The 26848-nt window shown below is 43.6% G+C and overlaps 1 protein-coding gene across 1 annotated transcript in view; it reads right to left on the reverse strand.

Moving 5' to 3' along the window:
• GAS6 (growth arrest specific 6) overlaps nucleotides 1-26848 on the reverse strand; it is a 43621-nt gene that overhangs the window by 15721 nt on the left and 1052 nt on the right. The window contains exons 2-8 of the mRNA XM_009638960.2: nucleotides 26710-26844; nucleotides 12220-12244; nucleotides 11369-11425; nucleotides 10391-10396; nucleotides 4820-4942; nucleotides 3183-3302; nucleotides 884-1009 (exon numbers count right to left, since the gene is read on the reverse strand). Coding sequence (XP_009637255.1) covers nucleotides 884-1009; nucleotides 3183-3302; nucleotides 4820-4942; nucleotides 10391-10396; nucleotides 11369-11425; nucleotides 12220-12244; nucleotides 26710-26844 — 592 coding nt within the window. The remainder of the gene's footprint in view (nucleotides 1-883; nucleotides 1010-3182; nucleotides 3303-4819; nucleotides 4943-10390; nucleotides 10397-11368; nucleotides 11426-12219; nucleotides 12245-26709; nucleotides 26845-26848) is intronic.

Genomic DNA, 26848 nt, shown 5'->3' on the forward strand with positions numbered 1-26848 from the left:
AGAGATACACAGCAAGTCAGTGGGAAGGCTGGAAGCAGAGCTCAATTCCTTGTCTGCAGGTTCAGAGCCCCGAGCTTTAACTTCTAGACAAGACTTTACCCCTTCGGGCCCCTTCTGCTACACCTGGGCTAACTGGCTCCTGCCCCTTCAGCCCAGATTCAGCTCAGGGACTTCTTGCTTCAGTGCTACTCAGCAGCTGGATCCTCAACAGACAAGTAAAAGCTGAGCTTCTCATTCATTTTTTTTTTTCCCCCCCCTTCGGCTTGTTTTTATCCGCTTCACAAACAAATGCAGGAAAACAAATTGTGATGGCCCCCGGGGATCTCTTCAGGCACAGATAAACACTTAGAGCCTGGTAGGGCTGGCTGCCCTGTGATTCAAGTCATTATGTTAGCTTAGACAAAAGGCAGGGAACAATGCTAGTTTTGGAATACTTTCAAAACTTGCTCCGTTGAGAAAGCTTGCAGGCAGTGTAGCCAGCAGAACTGTGCATGGTTCCAATGCATATTAAGCTCCTAGTTCAGAATAATACCACAAGACAGGTTTTGAAAGAACAACAGCTACTGCTCTGTAACTTTTCTTGTTCTACAAAGAGAGACAGCAACACGCACAGATGCTTCTGAGCTTCCACCAGATCTTGTCATAAATTCAAGAAATCTCAGTCCTGTGGTTCGTACGGCTTGATTCAAGCCATCAAAGATGACTGCAAACTCAATGAACTCAAAGACGACTGCAAACTCATAACTAGGGAAAGGGAACAGAAGTCTAGTGTGTGTGAAAGATTAAAATCAAGCTTTTACTGAAGCCTGAAATTAAATTTCTTTTTTTTTGTTTTTTTAAATCATGTAATAAATGCTAACATGATGTTATTTCATGAGCTTACCCTGACAAGTCTTTCTCATGTCATCGTACTTGTAGCCTGCATCACAAACACATTCGTAGGAGCTTATTAAATTTTTACAGTGAGCTTCTCCACAGATGTCTGCTGATGCTGTGCATTCATCTATGTCTGCAAAACAAGCAATTAAACAACACGACTTCAGATGAGTATAATCACTTCACTGTTTGTGCACTGGTGTGGGGTCAACCTCAAGAGATCCCCCTATTATTTTGGTAACTGAAAAACCAGTATCTTTAAGAATCTGCCTTGAGCGTTAGCTAGCTGGAAGCAGTGACTTCAGGCTTTCAAAACCAGTTGTTGTTTCTTTCTTTAAGCCATTAACCATTATTGGGAAAAGTGCAAAAGTGAACCAGGAGAAAAACTGTAAGCCAAAACAATTCCCACAAAAGCAAAAAGCCCTACTCCATTCAGGGGCTGAAACTGCGGGTTAAAAAGCAGCAAGCAGGAACTGAGCAACAGCAGTATGAATTTTACCAAAACAAAGAAGGAACACGCAGTCTGTGGAGCGTCACAGATTTCTCTTCTCCTTCCTCAGACAGGCAAACAACAATTTTTCATGCATTTGTGAAACTAAGATCTAAATCTGCTGATCTGCAGTGGTAAAGGGGAATTGAGGCAGCCCGATTTGTCACAAAGAACAAGTCACCTCTGAGAGATGTCGTGGGGTTTCACCACGAAGGCAGGCAACGGACTGGAACTGGAGGTCCATAAAAACAAGCAAGTGTTTTTTCTAACATGTGAACTAATACCCAGCAAAACCCTGGTGTTGACAAAACATTTGCAGTATCCTGAGAGTTTAATATTTACTTTTGCTTTCTAGTACATGTTAAAACTACAACTACATGTTACGCTTCCAGTGTACTGGCCTACACTTATTTGCTGCCTTGGTAGTGCTCTGATAGACAGTACTAGGATATTATACAAATATCACAGAATCACAGCATGGTTTGGGTCAGAAGGTACCTTTAGAGGTCACCCAGCCCAACCCCCCTGCAGTGAGCAGGGACATCTTCAACTGGATCAGGTTGCTCAGAGCCCCATCCAGCCTGGCCTTGAATATTTCCAGGGATGGAGCCTCCACCACCTCTCTGGGCAACCCCTTCCAGTGTTTCACCATAAAGAATTTCTTCTTTATATCCAGTCTAAATCTACCCTGGTTTAGTTTAAAACCATTACCCCTTGTCCTGTCACAACTGGCCCTGCTAAAAAGATTGTCCCCATCTTTCCTATAGGCTCCCCATATATACATACATATATATACATACATAGATACAAAACCAAACATAATCGTCAGCCCACCCACCGTCCACCTGACCACGCCAGCTGGCCCCAGAAGACAATTCAAAAGCGAAGCTGGCTCTTCTAAGCAGCTGCTCCCCTTGGAAAGGGATACCGTGTAACCTATACAGTCACCGCTTTAAACAGGGGAAGCAACACAGAAATAAAACCCCGCTCTTTTTGTCTTTTTGCTGGTAGCATTCGTATGTTGTTCAATCAGGTATGCAAACCGTTTAGAAATACGTTGTCCCATCCATCTGGACGAGGTACATACACAGACTTGCCTGTTTTTTCAGGAGATACACGTAACTCCAAGAGCCACCTGTGATCATTAATGAGTCTCTGTCTCAGCATGCAGTTTCTTAACACTTTTAAAATCTCAGTTGCTTAAGTTTTGGTTATGTAAATTCATTCTGCAGTTTCAATCAGATACTTCAGATCCTCGCTTTCTGTTCTCAGCTACGGCATAGAGCAGCTGCCAACCTTCACCGGGGACTTTCTACAGCTATTAATATTCAGTTGCAGTGAACTTATCCACCTGAATCTACCCAAATTCATTGGCTGCTGCCCACGTCCAACTTTAGAAAAATAAATTAAAACAAGAAACACACAGAACGAAAAACAAACGGCTCCTTCGCTACGACACTGTGAGACTGGAAAGAATCACAACAACGCACCTGGCCAGCCCTTCCTCCTCCCAGTGTCAGGACTGATCAGCTAAACCCATCCAGCGCAACCCCGGCCACAAATCCTCTGTGAATCACGCCTGTGTTACGGTACCGGAGAGCGGGACGGGGCGACCACAGACAAGCCCGGGCACATGGTGCTTGGCTGGAGCGCCCAGGACAACCCCAGCAGGGTTCAGCTACCAGCAGCTACCAGCAAAGTCTCTAGGGAGCGAGGGAGAAGACCGGGGCTGCTTGGAGTAACCCAGCCCTCTGAAACACAGTCACAAGCCACTAAGCGCCCGCTGAAGCAAACCGAGAGGCCCAGCAGAGCTTACCTTCACACCTTTTGCCGTCTTTAAGAGCGTAACCACTGTAGCATGAGCAACGGTAGCTGCCAAGGCTGTTGAGACAGAGCTGGTTGCACCCACCGTTCTGTGCCCTGCATTCATCAATATCTGCATCAAAAGAAAAGTGTTACAGTCAGCTTTTCACCTCTGGAAATAATCTGGAGGGTGAGAGTGGGATAGGCGCTGGGAAGGAGAAAGACCAAACAAGAAACACTATTACAGCTGCAACACAGTGATTGCAAAAAGCAGAAAGATTTCATTCAGACACTTCAAGTACACTAGCTTCAGTTTATTTAAAAAAAAAAAAAAAAAAAGACAGAGAAGGAACTGTAACTGAGTATCTCCTTCACAGCTCTGGGAATGCAGAAGAGTATCTTTAGTCACTGCAGAGGTGAAGTGTGTTTGTAGAAGCAAACTAATTATAACCAATATATTTTATATCATAACTAACTTTTAAAATTGTACTCTGACCACTAAGTCCAGGTCAAAAGCTTTAAACAAAACAAGAACAGTATACTCTTACTACTACAGAACTCATGAGAACACAAAAAAGTTTTAAGTTTGCAGCTATCGAGCCCTGGGACAGTGCTCCACTGAAGACAGCAGCACAAAGCCTACAAAATTCAGCAGAGCCTGGATTTCACCCTCGCTGTGCCCTACCTGCTCATTGTGTCCTGCTTGTTTATGGGGCTTCGGAGCCAGAGGATGGGTAGAACAGCACACTCCGTGGCATTTTATAAGAAAAAAGGGGGTATGCTTCAGACTGCCCAGTGGCTGAGCCCTCAAAGCTGATTGTACACTGATCAGACAACTGGCTCAAATGCTTGAATAAGCTGCTTGTGAGTGACCCTATAATCTCCACACAATATATCCATCAGGAGAGGCTTTGGATCTCCTGCTGTCTTGGTCGATCCAACTCTGGACCAGCTGAATGTGATATCTGGCAATTATTTAATATTGCCAAAGAGAAAAGCAGTGGCCCTGTCAGGAAACCTTGCAGGCAGGAAAAAAAAAAAAAAAAAAAAAAAAAAAGTCAAAAGAAACCAGAAAACAAGAGGAGGGAAGACAGCTTCAATGTTTCATAAAGGAATGCAGAAGGGCCTCTCAGGGCCTGGAACTTCTTGCACAAATAATTTCTGCCTGAATAGTGTCTTTGGAGTTGACAGAAATACGTAGTGGGATGTAAGTGGATGTGGAATAAGGTCCTACTAGCGAGGAAGCTTTAACAGACAAATTTCATCAGCTTGGGCATCATCACAGTCAGACCCCAGCTGCTTGCTGAAAGTCCCCGTTTTCCCCTGCAAGGGTGCTAGCAAGGTAGATGGGGAAAATTCTCAGGCTCTTCAGTCTCTCATCTGTTATGTCGGGGTTAACAGCAATGGTTGAGGCAGCTCTGCTTGAAAAGCCACTACAACTGTTTCTGCTGCCCCTTTCAGAGGGGATGGGAAAGAAAGTCGGAGCATAACTTCTTAGATTACCTTGCCAAGACCAAGTTGAAGGCATGTAAAAGGCATTAAAGGCATATAAAAAATGTTAACATGACAAGAGTTATATGATTCACAGAAGGGTAAAAACATGAGCGGTTACATCTTTGTTAAATATATAAAAGAACGAAGCCAAATTACCTTTTTCACAAGTTTTTCCCTGCCAGCCACGTTTGCATTCACAATAGAAGTCCCCCTTGAGATCTTCACATTTGACAGTCCCCTCTTTGTGGCAAGGATCAGGAGAACACTGGTTTGGCAAATCTGATTTGTATAAGCAATAAAAAAGCCAAATCAAAACAGAACAAAACATTAAGTCACTGACAACCAGGAGTTTCACTCTCATTAAAAGTCAAGAGATTTAAACAGAAATGGGGAATTACTATCAGAAATACTCACACCTGGCAAAACGGGAAGCTAATTCTTAGTGCTCACATGTGGAACAAGCCGTGCCAGCAGTTTTGCAGAGCCCATGTAGTGGAATTCATTCCATTGCAAAAGGGAGTGAGCTACCACCCCCATATCTGAAGGGCATGTCCTGAAAGAAACAGCTCAAAGTAGCTAATTTTTAAGAAAGTTAATTCTACTCTTCCTAGCTTTGGAGAAAACAGAAAGCAGGCAGCAACGAAGCATTGCAGGAAGGATGGGTAGTCTTTTCAATTGCTTTTGGTAGTTAAACTGAGGATCTCGCCAGGGCAGTAGATTTGTTGCTAGCAAAGGTTTGTATGGTGGGTTGGTTTCAGTTGGGGGTTGGGCTAGATGACCTCTAAAGGTCCCTTCCAACCCAAAACATTCTATGATCTGAAATTCTTGTCAGAGCTGTCCAACTTAGGCTTCTCTATCATGCAGAGTGAGAATAAAAAAGAAATACCAATGTGTTAACAGTGTAAGAATCACAAACCACTAATCCAGCATGCAGACAGCACAGTGCTCCTATGGGGCCAACAGAGAGTGAAGTCTGCCACTGATTTTTAAGCCAAGTTCCAACAGTTGGCAGTGGACATTCTCCATCGGATTGTAGCAAGAGTAGACCCCATACTTTGGGGCAGACTGGGGGAACAAATATGAAACTACCGTGTAACTACTCAATGACTGGAAGTCACGTGTCCAAATTCACCTACCCACCTATCTGCAAAACACTCAGGGACAGTGTTTGCAGAGATAGCTAAAGGGAGGATCAGAGATTACCCTTGTCCCCACAGAAAATGAACTGGTAGTTAGCAGGTAGTAGTAACCTGTTACACTGGCGTTCTAGATCAGTGATCTTCAAAAAACATAAATGTATTCACCGTTTCCACAACCTTAGCCAGAAGGAGCAGCACAGAAGCACATTCCGTAGGCTGCCAGAGGGCCTTTCTGTTTACGCGTCCCCTCCCAGCAGTGGGGTTCATGAGAGACAGGACACTTCTACAGACCTTCTACACTTAGGTGAACCTTAGTCACAGGCCAGTCTGCCATGGATGCCACCTGCTACAGAGAACATTTGAACCTGACCACAGCCACAGCAAACCTGAAGGAATGAATATTCACAACGGGACTGACCTACACTGTCACAGTGAAGCGGTCAGCCCCACTGTCCTCTGTGCTCACCAGCACTGGGAAGTCCTATCACATGAAGGCATCATGTCCAGGCTCCTCTTCTGATGAACATATCTGGCAATTTCTTGTGCCTGACCAGCTATGTCAGAGTGGGGGTGGCAAAGCTACAAAGCCATGATTCGACCCAGTCCTTTTGGTGAATGATACAGGAATGGTTGGCAGCTGCTGTGGCTAGCAGTCTTTACAGGAAGCACCGCTGTCCATTAACAATACCATCTGCAGTCCTACAATCTCGGCAACACATCCTTACTACTCAGCAGAAACCCAGTTCAGTCCAGACAAAGGAAGAGTTTACAAAAAGTGGACCAGACATGCATTTAGAGCACTCAATCAGCCCCTCTGAAGACCAAGTTTGGTCTGTGATATTGGATTTGCAGTGCAAGAAGCTCTCAGTGGGTGCACGTTAAGCAAGCAGCAGCAGCGAAGACCCCTTTTCATACACTGGTTCTGCAGAGACCAATATTCGGTAGATCAACATCCAGTTCAGACTCTTCAGGGTATTCTGAAACATGACTTCTGAATTGATGGGCATATGGGGTGGTAGGGAGGCATGGAGGGAGAGGAACTGTCTGTAGCCCCAACAGGCTTCTCAAATTGAGAGAAGTTAAGAATTGGATTGACTCCTACTTCTGTCAGGATTATAGTGCTTCTGCATTTGTCTTCTTAACTTCCTCTGTGTGACCCTTGAAATTCATGACAGGCTGCTTTGAGAAAACTTCAACGTTTCTGTGAGTGCGGGCAGAAGCGACTCCCTTTGGTGTCTTACAAAACACTGAACAGCATTTTCGTTTGCACTGACTGCCTTAGATTTAAGTCTCAGTGATCACAGACTGGTTGAGGTTGGCAGGCACCTCTGGAGGTCATCTGGTCCAACGCCCCAGCTTGAGCAGGGCCACCAAGAGCTGGTGGCCCAGGACCATATCCAGACAGCTTTTGAATATCTCCAAGGATGGAGACTCCACAGCCTCCCTGGGCAACCTGTGCCAGTGCTGGGTCACCCTCACAGTGAAAAAAATATTTCCTGATGTTCAGGCGGAACCTCCTGTGTTTCAGGTTGTGCCTATTGCCTTCTGGACTTTCAGTTTGCCTTTTGGACAGCCATTAAGATTGATGCTATGTTAGGCATAAAAATAAGGCAAGAGAATATACTCTGATGTTGGATAGCATTTGTGTTACAGTCATCAAGAAAAAAATAGTCAGATTCTTGGGCTGCACTGCACACTGAATTACCTGAAGACTGAAGTTAGCTGCACACAGTGTTGCAGTTTATTCAGATTACCATGGAGTACTAATTTCATATTTGCTTTACATTTGCCACATTGTACAATACAACGGTTTTCACCACTCCTTTCTCTGTAGGGTATTTAACTGAGCTTTGGACATAAGGACTGTCCGGTGCAAGTTCAACAACTATGACAAACATACCTGTCCACTACGCATATGTTTATAATGAAGACTCCACCATTCTTCTGGAGAGGACTAACAGATGCCAGAAATCAGCAGATGATTGGCAATGGCTATCATTAAATATAGTTTATAGGGCTGAATCAAGCAGGACAAATTAGATGAAGTGAAGGAAGGAGCTCTATAAAAGGTCATAAAGGATCACAAATCTCCACAACTGAAAGAATTTGCATTTCAAGTCGTGATTTCATCCCCCACCACCAAAACACAGCCAGAACACAGTGGTTCCATCCACTCTCTCACTTCAGGTTCTCCTCTGTAACCAGCACAGCTTCAGCCTCCAGTTAGGGCTATGCCATTGAAAAGATAAGCATTTATCCTGAGCCTCAGCAAGGTGTTCCACCGTGGGCAGGGGGAGAGAGGGACAGAGGGCTGACCAGGAACAGAGGGTGACTTGGCCAAAGAAATGCCGATTTTCAGTATTTCATCTTGATGCTCAGAAGCTAGTGCCTGGGAAAACTCTACAGGAAAAGCAGCGGTACACAGTCCTAAGGGCCTTACACAAATAACCATCCACTCACTGCAAACAAGGCCGAATTATCTTTCTTCCTCACCACTCCAGCTGGGCAGAGCTGGGGCAAAGCCACTGCTGAGGTAGAGGCCAGGCCACAGGAAAGAAAACACAGTCACACGGGCTGTCTGCCACAGCCCCCCCTCCAGAACACCTCCCGATAAATCACTGCCCAGTTGACACACTGCTGGAGGTAGAGGAATAGCGGAAGGAGAGGCCAGGTTAAGGCGGAGATGAACCAAACCAGAGCAGCTCGGATCAGCATGTTTCTTTTCCTAGGCAGACCAGAATTTGTGTACAGTAAACAGAACAGTCTAGGTATAGTAAGCCAAGTCTGGTTTTTTGAAGCAGCACAAACCAAGCCTCCCAGACACGGCAGTGTTTTCAAAGTCACTTGATAAGCAAAACAAGTCAACGCAGTTATGTGTGACTTATTTGGAGTACCCTCAAGCTTCTGATTCTTTCCCTCAAACTGGATTCTGATGTGCCTTGAGGAGCCAGATGGAAATAACACCGCCCAACACAATACCACCCTATCGCAACCCATGGCAAATGGCAAGAACAGCCATGGGCATTTCTATCCCTTCAACACCATGCTGATCATTTGCTCCTCTTATCATGAGAGCTTGAGAACATCAGACGCAGTCTGGTACTCTCCTGGTTGCTTCACAGCTGTGTAATTCTGCCAACTTCATAAATTTAAACCATTGCAAGAGAAAATGGAGCTTTTTTTCCATTCATTTACGTGACAGATTTTAGTGAAGCTTATAAAAGTAATAAAGAGCATGACCTTTTTGTGTGCTTTGAGCAATGTCTGATAGCACATATATAGCTCATAAATGCAGGCAGAGAATAGAACTACCAGTTCCTTTTTTGAAGTCTGTATGGAAACAAGACTTTACCAAAGCTGCTTCCAGTTCATTACTCTGTACTGTGAATTTATTTTTTGATATTCACAAAATGGTGCAAATTAAAACTTCATTGGGAAAATGCTAGGTTGCAAGGATTATGACACTCCCTATTAAAAAGCAGACACACACAACCTAACAAGAATCCCATTGTGTGTTTTTTAAGGCCACATGCAGCTTCATTTCCAAAAAATCCTGTAGAGTTTTCCAAACTCTTGCAGAACCAAATCCCTAATTCCCAGCTGAACTACAGGATCGCTTTTAGAAAAAGATGCAGATCTGCAGACGAAAATACAGGTATCTATGTGTAAGGCAAGCATCTATCTGCAAAGCAATCATCTTAAATTCTCATTGCAGTCTGTGGAGATGTAGTCAGTACAATAAACAGAGTCCGTGGAGTGATTCAGCTCTCCCCAAAGCAGAGGCGGTTTGGTCAATGGAATCCCTCTCGAACCACCGACTGCAGATTAACTCTCCATGGTGATGGGAATACTGCTCATGTAGGCACCTGTGCTGGAAACACCTGCATCTACCTCTCTGAATCCAGAGCCAAACCCTACCTGTAACCCTGATCTAAAGATCTGATAAAACTGAGAATATTCACATGCCCCCTAAGCTGTCTAATCACTGTCACAGTCAAAATTTGTACCTTACTTCCAGTACGAACTCGTCTAGTTAATCACCCTCCAGTCCTTGGGTTGTGCGATGTCTTTGTATGCCAGATTAAAAGAGCCTTCCGCTACCTTGTTTTGAAAGGAGAAAGACTGTTAAGAAACAAAATCTAAATGTGTTCTGCAGGCACAACCCCAACAGAGCTACGCGGCCTTTTGGCAGCACCTGTGAAAAATTAAGAGGCACACTGGAACTGGCCAAGCAGCAAGCCTGTCGTTCTTCCAAGCTCGTTTCAGGCTCCATCTCCATTACTTCTCCTGTGAATTGACAACAGCTAGCCAAAACTCAGTCATTTAAAATGTATTAGTGGGGGAAAATATTATAATTTTATTTCCAAACCACTGCATCTGCAATGGGCAAAAGTCCCTAAAAACAATTATTCAGCTTTTATTTTTTTCAGATTTTCTCATCACTATCCTTTAGACTTGCATTTCTGCAACACTATTAGCTGTTTGCAACAAGTGTTCCCAGCTGATACCCCCATTTTCAGCACCAATTTGTGACTCTTTGCCGTGCCACACACATGAGCAAAGGGAAGCGTTCAGCCTCATCTCCCACTTTGAACTCGCTGGTGTACCACAGGTGACACAGGCACCACAGGTCCCAGAATTCCCAGTTCAGAGGGCTCTAACATCCCTAGGTGATACTGCTGCATTATATCAGGGCAGGTCTTGACATACTACTTCTTAACTTTGGAATTCACTCTTCAAAAAAGAGTGCTGAAATTGCTGTAATTCAATTTATGAACGTGAAAGCTCAGCTAAATCCCGATCCTGCTATGGTAGCACTGGTATGAACGCATGACTAATCAAACTTGATCACGGTAAGAGACTGAATCACAGTGGTAGAAATGAAAATAAATATACACACACACATGATTTTTCTCCCCATTTGAAGTGATCTGCTCCCAGAACATATTTAGAATATTTATGCAGCTTTATACCTTTAGCACTGCTAAGCTTCAAGAGGGAACTGGAAAGGTATTAAAAGAGTTCATTAAATTCTGATCTCTAGTGATAATGATGAACCTTCTACACAGATATTGGGTTGACTTCCAAATTGATCTGAATTTTTAAAGGCTGCAATATTTAAAGCACAGTCACACGATGTGTGAAACTGATCTTAATGTAAAGAAGTCCGACACAAGCCTAGATTTGACTGTAAGCTTCTTTAAGGTTCCTTAACAGGGGCAAGCCAAAGTTAGCATTAAAGAACAAAGAAAATGGAAGGCCAAGCATAGTGTACAACCTTCTGGTAAATCCTATTCCTTGTCCCTCTTGCTTCTCAGATTATTCAGACCTTGGGAAAGTGGTGGGAAAGAAACATCTTGCATCATAAAATACCAAAATACTGAAAGATGACAGCGAAATGTCAATAGGCTATAAAAGGGAAAAGGTCTTGTTTCCTTGCTCAGACAGGACAAATGATACAGAATCTCAAGCCTGGAGAATGGGAAGGCCAGTACTAAAATACTATAAAAAATGGAGATGGCTGAACTGGTTCCAATCCTTCAGGTAACACGAGAGAACATTTAACTACAATATACAAAACAAAAATGCTTACTATGAACACATCCATATTTCTGAATACAACCTGAAAAACAGAAAATGAAATTATTATAATGATGGCATGGCAGAAGTTCAAAGCATGTAAAATCATACCTGGCCTGCTGATTCATTAAGCAAGGATCTGGTGGGTGGATGCAAAAATCTATGCAATATTATAATCTCCCAGATGCCTTAAAATTCTTAATTTCATCAAAATTTTTTAGCTGTGATGTACAGTAGAGTTACAAGCCATCTGAAGAGGATGAGCACTTTACCAGATGCTACTATGAGTTTAAAAGCATGTTAGTAGCTGCTCAAATTTGTCCTACTAAATCTCTTTTAAAAAAATCTAAAAAGCACGTGGAATTTTCTAAAACTGTTGGCATTCATGATCTTAAGTACTACATATGAAACACACATAGAAAGCGATATCATGCCAGGACTACGACACAGTCAATAGAATGAGCTAGTGGATCAATCAATAAAGGTGCTTTTATTTTTTTAATAAGGAAATTAGTTAATAGCTAAGTTAAATAAGAAGGGGAAAAGGTAGAAGACTTCAAATTATTTACTAATGCTGCAAGCTACAGCTATAAATGCAACACCAACATTTTAACATGCAGAAAACACAGAAAGGATCTCTGTGTTTAAATCTACACAAAAGTAAAAAACCAAAATTGTGTAAGGAATGCACAGTGTATCTTAAAAGTTAGAAATGCACATTTACTGCAATCAGATTTCCATCACTTTCCTTAGCAGAGACTTCAGCTGTGACAAGCCCCAGTCTTAGGTACCACATACCAGCACTGCCACACAGTGAAAGTAAAAGCTGCAACTCACCCAAGTACTTCAGGTAAAAATATTCCTGTAGGAGGGAGGAAAAAAAAAAAAAAAGCAAAGATTTATTGAATAATATTTCTTTGATTGTCATACTATTTAAGAGCTGCTCTTAGTTTGGTGGTCTTGCACGGCAGCTGTTCAACAAGGTCCAAACACAAACATCCTCATTTCTTTTTATCCAGAGCCAGAAGGAGCAGTCATACATGCATGCTGTCTTTTGGAAAGGAAAGAAACATTAGCTCCAGCCTCAAGGTACATTTTGACAACAGCTGACCTGGTAAGCAGCAGGGACTGAGCATGAAGACACTTACCCACTATCCAAGAGGTAAAGGTGCTGATGGTGGCATGAAGTAGGTGGCATGAAGTAGGGGAAGGAAGAGGAATCTAGGGACAAAACCCCAGAGGGAAAGCACAGAAGCTTTTAGTCACTCCGTGCATCCTCAGAGGCCCTTTGCTGATGCAGAACAGGGGCCAGCACCCTAACACCATAGCCAATAAAATAACAGGGTACCTTTTAATCTTAGAACAACAAGCATCCTACACCTCTAACATAGAATCATAGAATCGTTTAGGTTGGAAAAAACCTTTAAGATCATCGAGTCCAACCATTAACCTAACCCTGCCATCCCACCACTAAACCATGTCCATAAGCACCTCGTCTGCCTGGCTTTTAAATACCTCCAGGGATGGGGACTTGACCACTTCCCTGGGCAGCCTGTTCCAATGCTTGACAACCCTTTTGGTAAAGAAATTTTTCCTAATGTCCAATCATCTAAACTTCCCCTGGCACAAACAGCACCCATTGCCATATTGCCAACTCCATCACATCGTGGAGGCTGTCCACTCAAAGAAGGGAATGTTGCCAGTTTGCGAGGGAGGGCAAATTTGACCTTCATTGGCCTAAAACTGGACTGCAAAAGGCACTCCCACTCCTCTGGTGGTACATGGCCATGTGTTATTGTTCCCTACCTTATGTCAACAAAATGTAGCTGTATGGTGAGAGCAGCAGTTTGCTGATGTGATGTGGATCTAACCTTGCATGTTAGAAAAAATTCAGTCTGGTGAGACCTTGCCAGTCACATAACTGCTTGCACCAACACCAAGACACAACAGGAAAACGCAGCTGTGCTGCTTGGAAGAGTGGGAGATTAGCCTAAACTGATCATTAAACCACATTCTTAAAAAAAATACAAAAATTCGTGGCCAGGAAAAATAATTTCTTTCCAACCTCACTTCATGCTGGATTTCATAATGTATATGTCACTAGTCTGAGTGCTGTTAAAATTGTAATTGGGGCATGCAATGAGGGAAAACTTGCAGATTGTATCAGTGCTTAACTTTTTTGTTAAAATAAACCATTTCTCAGCCAATTATGAAAGCATATGCATAGTATAATTCTCTTTCATACAACATGAGGAATTGTCATATAACGCTGTATCTGCAGTGAGATAGGGACAGTAAATATCCTGTATTCTACAAAATTAATTTGGTCTATACCATGTGCAAAGTTAGAAACTATTAGAAAATATTGTATTTTCTCCTCTTAATGCAGATGTTTGGATAAGTTCGTGCATATATACAGGCATGTACATACAACAAAGACAGGCACACACCGTGATTCAGTTTGACCTGCAATCAATTGGCTGACAAGGTCATGTAAACTAAAGGTTTTGCATTGCTGTCATTCACCAGAGAAATCAATCGCTTCTGGCAAATATGCTCCAGTTACTGAAATGCACCATGTAAACATTCAGCCTAAATCATGAGAGCATCAATAAAGAAGTAGAAGAAGTAGCTTACACTTATTCTAACTTTCAGTTCTGACATGAGGGTAATAGGCTTGCCATCTTTTGGGGTTGAGCTTTGTAATATCTCTTCAAGTTAACAAACTGCGTGAGGAGCTCACTTTTGAATGCGAGATTAAGGCAACTAGTTATTTTCATTGCACAAATAACCTTCCAAATGGAAACTGACTGTATATTGATTCAATGCCAGTTGAACGTCAGAAGAGTGAGACTCCAAGACACTGTACCACCACAAGCTTCATTTCACGAGGTACGTAACAGAGGTAAGTGATTTAAACAGGAGGCTATTAATAGAAATGTAACCCTTCTTTACCTATATCTTCCTCATTTGCTTATGTTACACAAAACTGCTTGCTGATCAGTAGCACTTCTCCAGGCCTACAGGATCAGCTGATAAAACCATTCTAAAATAAAGCAACTTGATTGCAGGTCCTAACATTACTTATTTTTGTATGATTAACTTTTTTTTCCATAATCAATTTTCCTTACAACAGGCTTCTGGAAATACAGTGACAACGTATGTCCATTCAGCCAAAAGTTTAATCAAGAATGTAGGACAAATGGTCTTCCACCTTGAGAAGAGGAACTTGCTTAAGCTGAGAGTAGCAGTCCCTTTTCCAAAAACACAGATGAGAAGTTTTCCTACTTAAAACTTCAAGTTGAGCCTAACCTGCACAGAAAGACAGCCAGACATGAATTATCTCTAGTGGGAGTGCTCAACTCCACAATGCCTTTTCAGTCTTCTGCGCTGTACTAAGTCTTAATGACCCACAGATGTCAGGGAAGATGAAACCCCTATACAGGGTCAGGTCCCTGTTAAAAGCCTGAGACTCATCTGGCCTCCACCAGAAGTCTTCAACTGGATTTTCAGGATCCAGCAAAAATGCCAAGAGAAATACTTTGAGGCTTCCTAACAAGGAGTTAGCAAAGATTCTCTGTTACTACTTTGCTGACTTCCCAGATGGTCGCCTTAAATTTCAGGCTCACTAAACATCTCACCATCCAGAAAGCCACCAAGTATTCACTGATTCGGGATCAAAAAGCATGGGGGTTATTTAACTGTGACCACTGTGGTAGCAAAAGTCACCACAGAATTATAGTAAGTGTTAAAAGTTCAGCCTGGACTCTGGTAAAAGAAATTAACATTTAAATGTTGCCAGCACTTCCCCTATGGATTTGCTTTCCTAATTACTGCTGAAAATAAAAGCAGGAGCAATGGGCTTTTTTAAAGAAAAAGCTATAAACAAATACATATTGGACATAAGCATCCTCTGGATAGGCTGCTGTACAGACACTGACCTCACCAAGCTTGCTAATCAAGCTGTCCAGTAGTAATGTCCCCATGCACGCAAGAGAAAGCCAATACCTTGCAGAAGCACCAACCTCCACAAGAGACCAACCTTCACGAACCTGGGTTTCAACAATTCCAACCTCTGTGTCTGGTCCTACCAAGAAAACCTTCGTGTACTTCCACCCCTGCTTCTTGTAACCCAACACACTTTCTGTCTCTCTGGTTCCCACATAGCAACCGGTACAACCAGGACGCCAGAAGCTTCAGTAGTCAAGGGCCCGGCACCAGGACACCCACAGCCTGCAACCCAGCACGTCGTACAAGTTACACACCACGCATCATGTGCCACCAGAAGTACAGGTCAACAGAGATCTCAAGTGAAGAGAGAGAAATAGGAGAGACTGGGAAGTGCCTCACATCTACAAGTCTCCACCCTTTCAGTGAAGTGGAAAGCACGTCAGGAGGCCAGTCCCTCCAGGCAGGTTCTGGCTTGCTTATTGCCGCTCGGTCCAAGAGACCTTTTTCTCTCTGTCCAGGAGACAGAGCTGTGCTTTAACAGAGAAGATTTATGTTCTACAGCCCTTACCCCTTCCACACAAACATGTGTAGAAGCAAGTCTTTTGATGGATTAAACACAATTATTGGTTTCCACAAGAGTAGTGCAAGACCTAAGAGTGCATGACTTTTTCCAAGTTGGAGTGACACCAAACACTTTTTCATGGCATTAAGAAGTTCCTCTCCCACCTACATCCAGAGCTTATTCCTACCCTTATAACACAGCTGCTATGACACTGTGGGTGTCTAAAATGAAAAAAGAACATACATTTAAAAGTGTCCTCAAAAAACTCAACCCAAACAAACCCCCTCCCAAAATTCCAGTTTGTTTGGTTTTATATTTGTTTTTTCTTCCAAAAGTTAATGCATGCGCCCCCCCCCCCCCCCCCCCCCCCAGTACCCTGCATTGAAACAACTGAGGACAGCAACATGAAGGTCAGAATTCATAGCAGGGCTGTGGAGTTGGAGGGACATGAGTACCTACATCAGCTTCCCTGCCAAAGGAAACCTATGGCATGACTGGGGTCACCACCTATTTTCAACTCTACGGCCAAACTCTCCCTTAGTGTTAAAATCCCAAAGTCAGTGAAATTATACTGGGTATGTGTTAGTCCTGCTGCAATTTTAGAGAAGACTGAAGAACACCAAATCAGAACAGGCGTTAACATGACTCACTGTATAAAAATAGCCCTTCTGAAAACATAACAATGACCCCGTCTACACCAGGAAAATGTTCTCGCTGTTGCTTAAAGTAATTGGCAACACCAGGAACCTCAGCCAAAAGGGCCTGCCAGCTGCTTCTGTTTGTTTTGCTTGAGTACTAGGTCAGGTAAACTTGATCAGCACTGAACCTAATCAAAATCATCTCCAAGCTGTAGTGGTAGCAGATAAAAGACGTCTGTAGGAGGACTGTTCATGTTCCTGGGCAACTGGGTATTGGTGACCCTGCCTGAGCAGAGAAGTTGGACCAGATGACCTCCAGAGGTGCCTGCCAACCTTAACCACCCTGTGATTCTGTGATTCTGTGACTGCAAGTATCTCCCAGATTTGTATTAGCAATGGTAATTTCTAACAAGCACTTTCTTAGTTACCTAGTTACCTCTCAGAAACAGTGGCAACTCCCCCATTATGCCCTTTTCTCATTTCCATATAATGACTCTCCCTTTGCCTCTTTCCTTCAGGACTGAATGTTTGTCTCGGGCATGGCCTGGCCTCCTTGTTTATGAATGTACTTCACATTTCCACACTACAGGCATGCGTTATCCTTGGAAAGAAATGGCCACTACTGACCATGATTGGCTATAGTTTAGCATTTGACTTGGGTGTGCTTTTATACCAGCAGTTGTTTAACTGTATAACCCAAAAATGCAAATCTCATTAACACTCAAGAGCACTCTGCATTTTTTTAAACTCAGCCCTAGGCTTTTGATGCATAGCAAATCTCATGCTGAATGATTAGGCCTTCCTCCTGCACAATGTAATGAAACAGTCCTACAATTTAGAATTTTAAATATATAGAACCTATAGATGCAGATTTACACTCAAATCAATGCCACGCTGCTTGCACAAGCTTTCCTCCTCTTTGCAAAGAACCTTACACTCAGGTTACTTTGCTTCCTATGTTGCTTTGGGGCAATACACATTCTCCATGCAAGGAGCAAAGAGAACTTCTCTCCACAATTTGGCAAGTGAGGCTTTAGAGAAGCAATCAGGTCATGTTACAATCCAAAAGCAGCCTCAAAGTCTCATCTCCTACCACCAGAGTTACTGTTGTTTAGGGTAGCTTTTAGATTTTGTCTCCGTTTGCAGAGTATCCATTTCACTGTTCAGCTATTCTGCTGCACGAAGACTATGACTGCCCCTTCCACTGAGGTGTTCATCTTTCCCAACAAGAAGCATTCAAGACCACCCTCTCCAGCATCACCTTGTTCACAGAGACTAGGCACCTCTGCAGAATCCTGGAGACTGGAACCAAAACCCATCTATTGTCATAGCTTCCCTCACCCTCTTCAGAGAGGCAGGACTATTTCCCAACAGCATACTGAGGTGTCGCTTCAGCAAGAGATGTAGCTCTGCAATGAGGAAAAACCCACCAATGATTAGAATGCACAGTTACAGGAAAAAAAGTAATGAAAGGAAAGAAAAGAAGAGGGAAAAAAAAAGTTCCTGTGTGTCACAGCCAAGCAAAACACAGATACATTACATTTGTGAAGATGTAGGGGGCACAGAGACATGATTTCTGTATGTGGCCTGAGGCAGGGTTTGATGGGACAGTAATGGTGTGAAACGGATGCAACTGGTGCCAGGGGCCAAATATTCCAACAAAAATAATTTATAGAGCGATTCCAATGAGCCGGTTGCATTGTGCTTTTAAGTTATTCTTAATGCAATCCAACCACGAATGCCTTGAAGTTCCCTCCGCTGCTTCGGGATTGAAAGGCTACTTTCCTTCCAGCTGTATGAATGTGCAATTTGAAAAGAGGATCCCAATTTGATAACAGATCTTCACTTGGTGTTGCTTATCTGAATCCTTACTTGTTGCATTAGTTATAATATCTGTATGTGTGATTAAACTAATGCTCGCTTAGAAACTTAAGTCAAATTAAGCAAACGAGGATCCAATAAAACACATAGGAACAAAACATAAAGAAAAGGCTGCCTCCCTTCAACATCCCATATTGTGTCATTACTCTGCAATTATTTAAGCCGTATTTAAAATAGAACAGATTATATATCCCATCCAACATGATTGAAATGTTTGTGATCTCTCTTACAGGCTCTGTAACATTTTACCCACTGAAGTGAAGAAATACTATATTTTTCTCCTTCCTGTAATCTAATGACATTGTTTCTTGGGATTTTGTGTACCTGCAGAGGTCGCAACTCACAGTGGCAGCCATGTTCAGGCATCGCTGGATTTGGCCTCAGAGGGGACAGACGAGCGAGGAATAGGGAAGTGACATCTGACGCAACACTAGGCCCTCATGACAGAATCTGATCTCATATTTCCCTGTTCATTATTTTAATAACTAAGTAACTTCTGCTTTTCTGTTCCTGTCCTAAATATTTTCTGGAATTGAACTAGGGCTCCCTGTTCCAGGAGTCAGCGAAACGGGGTAGCCCTCCAGATGCACACGGTCTTGTACGGTGCAAGCATGACCCATTCTCCTTTTACCTCTTCATTCATTCACCCATCAGCCCTGGCAGGTATGCAGAGTGAAGATAACACCAGCACTTCCCCTCCTTCCTGGGTATCCTCCTTACTTTCCAGCTTTGCTCTTCCTCTGGGTCCCACTGCGGATGCTCCAAGGAACAGAAAGAAAACCCACAGCAATGAATAAGGAAACTTCCCCGCAGGCACGTGCATGTGTGGAAAGCCTCTAGAACAGCAGCTCAGAACAAGGCAGGAATGAAGGCACAGATATGGAAGGGAGACCTGCTGAAAAACTTCCATCAGATTCTGCAAGGCTTGGTTATTCATTCCCTTCTTTGACAGCACGAGCTGTGATGACCCTTTCTGCTTCTCCCCTTGCACCTGGCTTTCCCATCCTAAACCTAAACCTACGCTGCCATTTGCAATGTGTTGGTGCAATCCTTTGTGAAGCTGCGTGGGGAACTGGACCGGGGAACCCATCCAGCTGCAAAATGATCATTTTTCTCTCCAGACTACTTTCCTTTAATCAGTTCCTTAAATCCATCCCTGCAGCTGCACAAATTGCTGTGCAGGCAGGGTAAACAGAATAGGCGAGGGGGCTGCTTCCACCACCTAGATCAGCTGAGCTCCCAAATGTGAAACCAAAGTCTAAAAAGATTACAGTGTGAGTGGTGGCGAAGTAAACCTCCCTGCTCTGTTCCTTCTCAGTTTCTTCTAAATCTCTGATGCTGGTTCCACCCTTGATCTTCATACCTATTGGAAAGTCATTGCTCGTAATTAAGTTCACTTAGAGTTTGGAGTGCGCATGAACCACAGCTGCCAATTTATACAGATTCGATGTTTCTCTTACCTGATTCTCATGCAGCTGTACTAACAAACTGTATTAATTCCCAGTAGGCTGCTTCTCTTTTTTTTTTTTTTTTAGTTTAAAAATAAAATTAGTAAGCCCATAGCCACAAAACTATTTTCTTATTTTTTTAATTGGCTTTTTCCCCTCTCACATAGTTATTAAAACCTATTGTATTCCTCTTAAAAACTGACTTACCCCAACTTTATCTGCTTTTTCCACTATTTTGCATCTTGACCCAAACCTTTATAATCCCCCTGCTTCAATTTACCATTCTTAACATCTTTTCCCATCCTATCTTCAAACAGCCCCTTGGTGTAATATTTGCCAGTTTTGTTTTCTCTTGTTCCTTCCCTCCTGCTGCACAGGAGGTTTAGCATATAGTACTTTTGAGATGTGGTGCTTCAGTATTTCCAGGTCTATTCTGAACTCCTGGGCTAAACTCACATGAGAGCAAAGAGATGAAGATCAGGTAGGCACGAGTCCAGCAGAGTTGATGGAGCTGTGTCTGCTTCCACCAACAGCAAACTCTCAGTACCATTCTCAGTAACTTTTGATAAAGCATCATTTAGCTAATAAACGTATGACCTGCCTTCTAAGGCAGGCAGGAGTATTTTTGTCACCCTCCTGCTACTGAACTCCACCACCACAAACAAATGCTGTCTCTGTACTGCCAAGCAGATACATGCCTCCTGCTCCACAGCCCCAACCTGTTTGCCTCCCAGATCAGTTAGACCCACTGGATTTTGGTACAATGCTCTCCCATCCTGTGTTTCCTTCATAAGAAACTAGGAGAAGGAAGAAAGGGAAGGGAGAACAACTGGTGCTTACCCAGATCTCATCCCAGCATAGACCTGAGATGCCACTGTGGCATATATTATAACATCATAGAATTATAGAATCATTTAGGTTGGAAAAGACCTTTAAGATCATCAAGTCCAACAGTTAACCTAACACTGCCAAGTCCACCACTACACCATGTCTCTACGCGCCACTTCTACCTGTCTCTTAAATACCTCCAGGAATGGGGACTCAACCACTTCCCTGGGCAGCCCATTCCAATGTTTGACAACCCTTTTGGAGAAGAAATTTTTCCTAATATCCAATCTAAACCTGCCCTGGCACAACTTGAGGCCATTTCCCCTCGTCCTATGGCTTGTTACTTGGGAGAAGAAACCAACACCCACCTTTTGGGTAGTTGTAGAGAGCGATAAGGTGGCACTCAAACTTTTCTACTTCCTTCTCCTCTCCTTCAAGCCATTCCTGGACAAAAGTCTAAATCTCCTTGTATTTCCTGTCCTGAAATCTATTAAGCAGGTACCACTGTGCCTGGGAATCCAATTCTTCAATATACTGAGTCCAAGCAGGTTAAATCACCAGCATGAAGTTCTCCAGTAACCCTTTCCCTCTCTCAGATGAATTCTGCACCAACAAGAGGAGGTACAGAAATTTATGCCAGCTATAAATCTAGCCCTTGCTCCACACTGCCAAAATGCCATAACAAATCGGTATATTGAGAACTTTCACTGCAAGTAAATCTATATTTTTTCCTGGATCTACAAAGGAATATTCTATACAGGGATGATGGCATCTGTATTTAAAGATGATATGAGTACTTTTAACGTCTAGACAACACAACATTCACTAAATTACTCAAAGAAATTTTATACCGCTTAATTCTCCCAGTAACTCCTCCCCTTAAATGCCTTCATACTTTTCTGATTAGTATCTACAAATGTCTATCTACCTTGCTATTCTTAGAAATGAGACCTATATATTGTCTGCCAAGCACCCCTCCTAAAAGATCAGGGTAAAGTCTGGATGATTCTAGTCCATGGATGCAGCTCATCTTTGTTATTGTGACCATGTCACGTAATGGAAGAAATAAAGAAATAAAACCAATGAGCCAGTAGCACTATGAAACATGACCAAACTGGCCATTATCACACCCTATATATTGCTTCATCTGCATTTCAGCTTCTTGATAAACCCAGCCTAGCAGAAAGAATGCTGACATTGCTGGATGTTTTGTTAGGATCAGTAATTTTCAAGACATGACTGCAAAAAGCCCTGAAAAGCCTGGCCTGGCGTCCCTGCTGCCCTTGCTATGAGTCAATGAGAGACCTCCTGACTCCTTCTCAGCCCAAGTTACCCTGTGATTCTCTGCCAGCGTTTTGTGTATTTGAGAAGCCATAGATTTTAATAGGAGTTTGGATGCAAGTCTCTCAAAAAGCAAGAGACCTTTTCATGTGCATGCCCGTGAAGCTGATGTTCATTCTGCACGCCTATGAAAACTAGTTGGCTTTCCATGGCACTCTGTTGAGGGACAAATCCATACACAGTAAACAGAGGTGGCCAGACTGACCTACATCAGCATTTCTGGTGGGCCTACCACCTTTCAAAGCATTCAGCACGGCGATTTCAGTGGTGACCTGCAGAACAACCAGTAGTTCTTCAACAGTAACAGCAGCAAGATGTGCAGCAACAGATGCTGTGCTGATAAAACTGTGGTACCAAATGATAAGAAGCTGCCATCAAACACCTTCCCTGTGCTGAGCCTTTCAAAACAGAGACACTCCTTGCACAAGGATGCATTTTTGCTGTATTTATTCTTCAGTGAAATCCAATGTTTCCAAGAACACCAGCAACTACACTCCCTTCTGCCCTTTGTTTCACATGCTTGGATGATCACATTTTTAGAACAGGTCAACCAAATTCCAGAGCAGTTTATCAGTCGGTTAACAAGCTGTAATACCTTGACTGCATACCAAGGTCAAATATTTCTGCAGTACTGCTTTTTATAAGGCCTCATCAACATTTTAAATAAGATAACACTCTTATCTCTATATCCAAGATATTTTGCAACTTATCCCATCTATCACACCTCGCATATCTATTTCATAGATCACATTTAGAAACAGTCCTCGTACCTCCCATGAACATGTTTTCCATCCTTATTTTTTTCCCACCGTATTATCTTTTCATTTTTCTGTTTGGTACCTCTAGCATAAAGGAAATTATAAAACAGGCACCATCCCAGGATTCTGCAATAATATCTAAGGATGTTCTAATCAGCTTCATGAAGAATGTAGGCTGCAAGACTCATTAACCTAGGCTCACACTTGTTTTTACCATGTATAGTCATACAAATAGCACAGACTGAGTTTTGTTCTGCCTCCTAAAAGAAAAAAATACAATCTAAAAATGTTTCAATTGATCTTCCTTCCTCCAGTCTGGGCGAGCTGATATTTGTATTTTCCGTAACATGAAAGACAAAAGCTGCGCTGGCCTGCAAATGAATGGCTATTTAGCCCTGCCTAATACACTATTCTTAGCAGTTGATGTAAGTAATCACACATGTGGCAACACCTGCATTCAGGTTTCAGAGAATGCGTATCCTCTGCTGACGGCTTGCAGATGTTGCTGTGGAAAGCTGATCACTGAAGCAATGGAAGGCACAGGCTGGGGGGGGGAAGGAAAAGGGTATAGACCAGTATATAGGAATAAAATGTCTTTATCTGTACCAGAGCACCGTTTTCCCCTGCCTTCCATTGCTTCTGTAGGTAAAAAAAAAAAATCTTACTCTTGGCTAGATGTTATAATTGGCCAGATCAAGCTATGTTTTCACCTGGGAAGCATCATGTAAGCTACACTACAGCCTTGCTTCATCTTACCTGAACTTCTGGAGCTGTCTGATTGAACCAGTTAATGTAATTTCGTATCACAGCTTTAAGTCATAGGTCTTGAAATTAGGGCTTGACATTCTCTTCGCACAACCATAGGAGAATTAAGAATGGCAAGGTTTGTTAGGAAGGCTCATGCTTTTCATTAGCTTGTTTGATGGGGCCGGGCAGGGAAGAGGGACAATGTTTTTGTGCTCACATCGCAGGCCTTTCTTGAGGTCTAACAGAGAAGCTACTAACTAACCTCAGACTAACCTTGAGTTGTTCAAGCTGTGAGACCATTGCTCCCATGGGACAGTAAACAGCCAAATGCCTACACTCGTGCTCATCCAGTGCTTGAAAGCAGGAAACCCAGGAGATGGGGGCAGACCTGAATGCCCAAGTCAGCAGCACGCCGATGCATTCCTCACGGTTTGCCTCCTACAAGGGCTCAGCACAGGGCAGGAGGTGCTGTGGCTGTTTCTTTCTGCTACGACCTAAGTAGTTAATCCCTGTGACCAGGTTCCGCAGGCAGAGAGAAAAACCTCAGCCTGCCTAAACTGCAAGGGAACATGAGCTGTCAACAGTAATCTATACATTTCCCCAGTCAATAAAAAGTCCTTGCTTGACCAGCATGGACCAGCTGCAGCCTGACAGTAATGCTGAAGGGTGACTGTAGTTACTGTAACTCCTCAGACTAATAGGCATCGTCTATCAACAATTTTCATCTTTCCTGAGTCAAGTCTGCCTCAGTTAGCTTTCTCCTTCTGCCAGTCACCAGGGCAGGACACACGAGGCAGTATCAGTGAAACGACAGCACGATAACTTCCTAGGGTTTAAGAAACACTTCCATTACCTCAGGTGCGTATTAAGGAGATGTGAAAAGATCAAGTCAGATGAAAATGCAGATGAGGAAAACGCTCTGCCCATCAAATCCACAGATACTGCCAGAGGAGTAGCCACCAGCACCTTACAAAGCACCGAAGGCTTCCAATGCATGGAGCAGGAACAGCCCACATGTGTGACCTCTGCCACCACACATTAGAAAACTGCTACTGAACAGCGGCTGCTGCCTTCGTGCCACCCACCGACTGCAAAACGGATAGGGGGAGCCATAAATCCCCCTGACAGGCACACTCGCTTCCCGGTCAAATCGAAGCAAAGTAACAGCAAGGAGCAGGAGGTACTGCACCTAACAAGCAAGTTCACAGCTCTTGGGAGTTTTGTGTCTCAGAAAAGGTAGGGTCTTATGTCACTGCAGACCTAGAAGTATTATCAAATACAGTGCTTTGGTGTAGAAGCAGATGTAAAATAAGCAAGGGGGCACAGACACTAGAAGCTAATCTAGTCTCAGTGGTTTTTTTTCAGGCATTTTCAGAACTAGAGAGAGACCTAGCAGCAGTAGCAAAGGAAACGCACCAAAAAAAATCAAAAGCAGTTGCAATGACAGAAGGTTTGCATTGTCCTGCAAAACACACTTAAATGGCATGACTGGATCTTATAGAATTAGTATTACACATGAAAAGATTCCAAACCAAAATTATTTCACTATTTTCATTACAGTAGGAGGACTATGTCTTTTTTTCAATACACAAAGTACGTACCAAATATTGTGAAAAACTCCTGACACATTGGCACAGTCTACCAAACTCTAAACTGACCCATCAATGCGCCGCCTTTGGCTTCTTTCTTGGCCAGAAGCCAGTCAGCCAAACCGGTGACCTCAGATCACCTTTTTTCCAGAATGCTAGAAAACCCCATTTGGGCTATTTTTCCTGCATTCGCTGCTATATAGTGAATATTTATACTCTGCTTAAAGTCATGTTATTCAACATGAATATGGCAATAGCTGTGCCGGCCACTCTCACCACATTACAGTTACCCATATGCTCTATTAGCTCAGTTTTACAGAACAGAAGCAAACACCGCTGCATGCAGAGGTGACTACACGTACACCTAAGAGCTGTACCGTTAAACACTGCCTGGGCAAGCGCTCCATATTAACCTCTAAATTAAAGATTGTCAAAAAGAAAAGCCATCATCGCAATGTTTTTGCCATACTTACTGCGGCCTTGTGACAACAAGCTACCGTGCTGTACGACCGGCGCTGAGCCTGCTAATGAAGCACACATGTCAAGACTTGTCTGACTGAAACATAAAACATCTCCTCACATGAGTCCCTCCCTTGCCCGTGGTGCTGTTCTGTATGTACGCGTGCACACACATGCTCACACTCTCTCTTCCCTATCTTCTCCCTAGAGCATTAACATTACCATTAACAGGAACACGCTGTGTGATACCAAGCTTCAGTTCGAACACTGAGAAAATCCACTACCTGCTGCTAAATCAATGCCAGATAATCTCTGCAACGAGAACAGCCTATCCAAAACGGCGTCGAGGGGAGGTGTAAAGTGATGAGAAGGGTAAGCTAAGCTTAGTAAAGCAACACAACTGCATCCACATGCTGTCCAAAGGGAGAAGATGATGACTGGAGCGAAAGTCAGCCTTGAGAAGACTGGAAAAGTCAGCTGCACACGCGGTGTGCAGGCTGGAACGGTGTGAATCCCCGTGCGCTGTTACAAGCACAGCAGTACCACGTTCCCATACACGCGCTCTCCTGCTGCCGTAGTGACAGGTCCTGAACCTACCGAATCCAAAATACTAACCCAGCCGAATATGGCCCAAAAGGATAAAGCATCCTTATGACGCACTTCTTCCAAGAACCCCCTATTCTGACATATGCCACAACAGTAAGGGGGTTTTAAATACAGCTAGGGTGGGAGGGTGAGGGGAAGAGGGACAGTAGGGTGTCCAGGCAGAGAAGCCATAGCATTATGGCGCACTGGTCTGGCTTCATGGATTTTCGCAGCTCTCCGGAGGCAGCAGTCATGCTGGCAGGCGCCAGGCTGGGCCGCTCACCCAGCCCATCCTCTCTGAGGTGTTAGAAATACCTGTCTCAGGGCTGGAGAGCCCAGAGACAGCCCTTGCGCAGGCTGGGTGCTAGTTACGCCGTCTGGGCTTCCAGTCATTCACCTCACGGTTCTGGTTCCTCCTCCTCCCAGCGGCTGCCCCAGCTGTGCAGGCAGCTGGCACCCAGCCGCAGATGGATGGAGGGAGGGCGGGAGGGCAGAGCCGGACACCCCACCGAAATCTCCGCGGCGGCTCGGCGTCCTTACCGTCTCGGGGTCGTTCTCAAACACCTCCCGGGCCTCCTCCTTGCTGCAGCGCTCCTCCACGCACTCCCTCTCCAGGTGCCCTTGCTTGGTCTCCTCGAAGATCTGGTAGGCTCGCCGCTGCCTCTGCCGCAGGAACTGG

This window comes from Egretta garzetta, unplaced genomic scaffold (assembly GCF_000687185.1).
Source record: "Egretta garzetta isolate BGI_Z169 unplaced genomic scaffold, ASM68718v1 scaffold5, whole genome shotgun sequence".
NCBI lineage: Eukaryota > Metazoa > Chordata > Aves > Pelecaniformes > Ardeidae > Egretta > Egretta garzetta.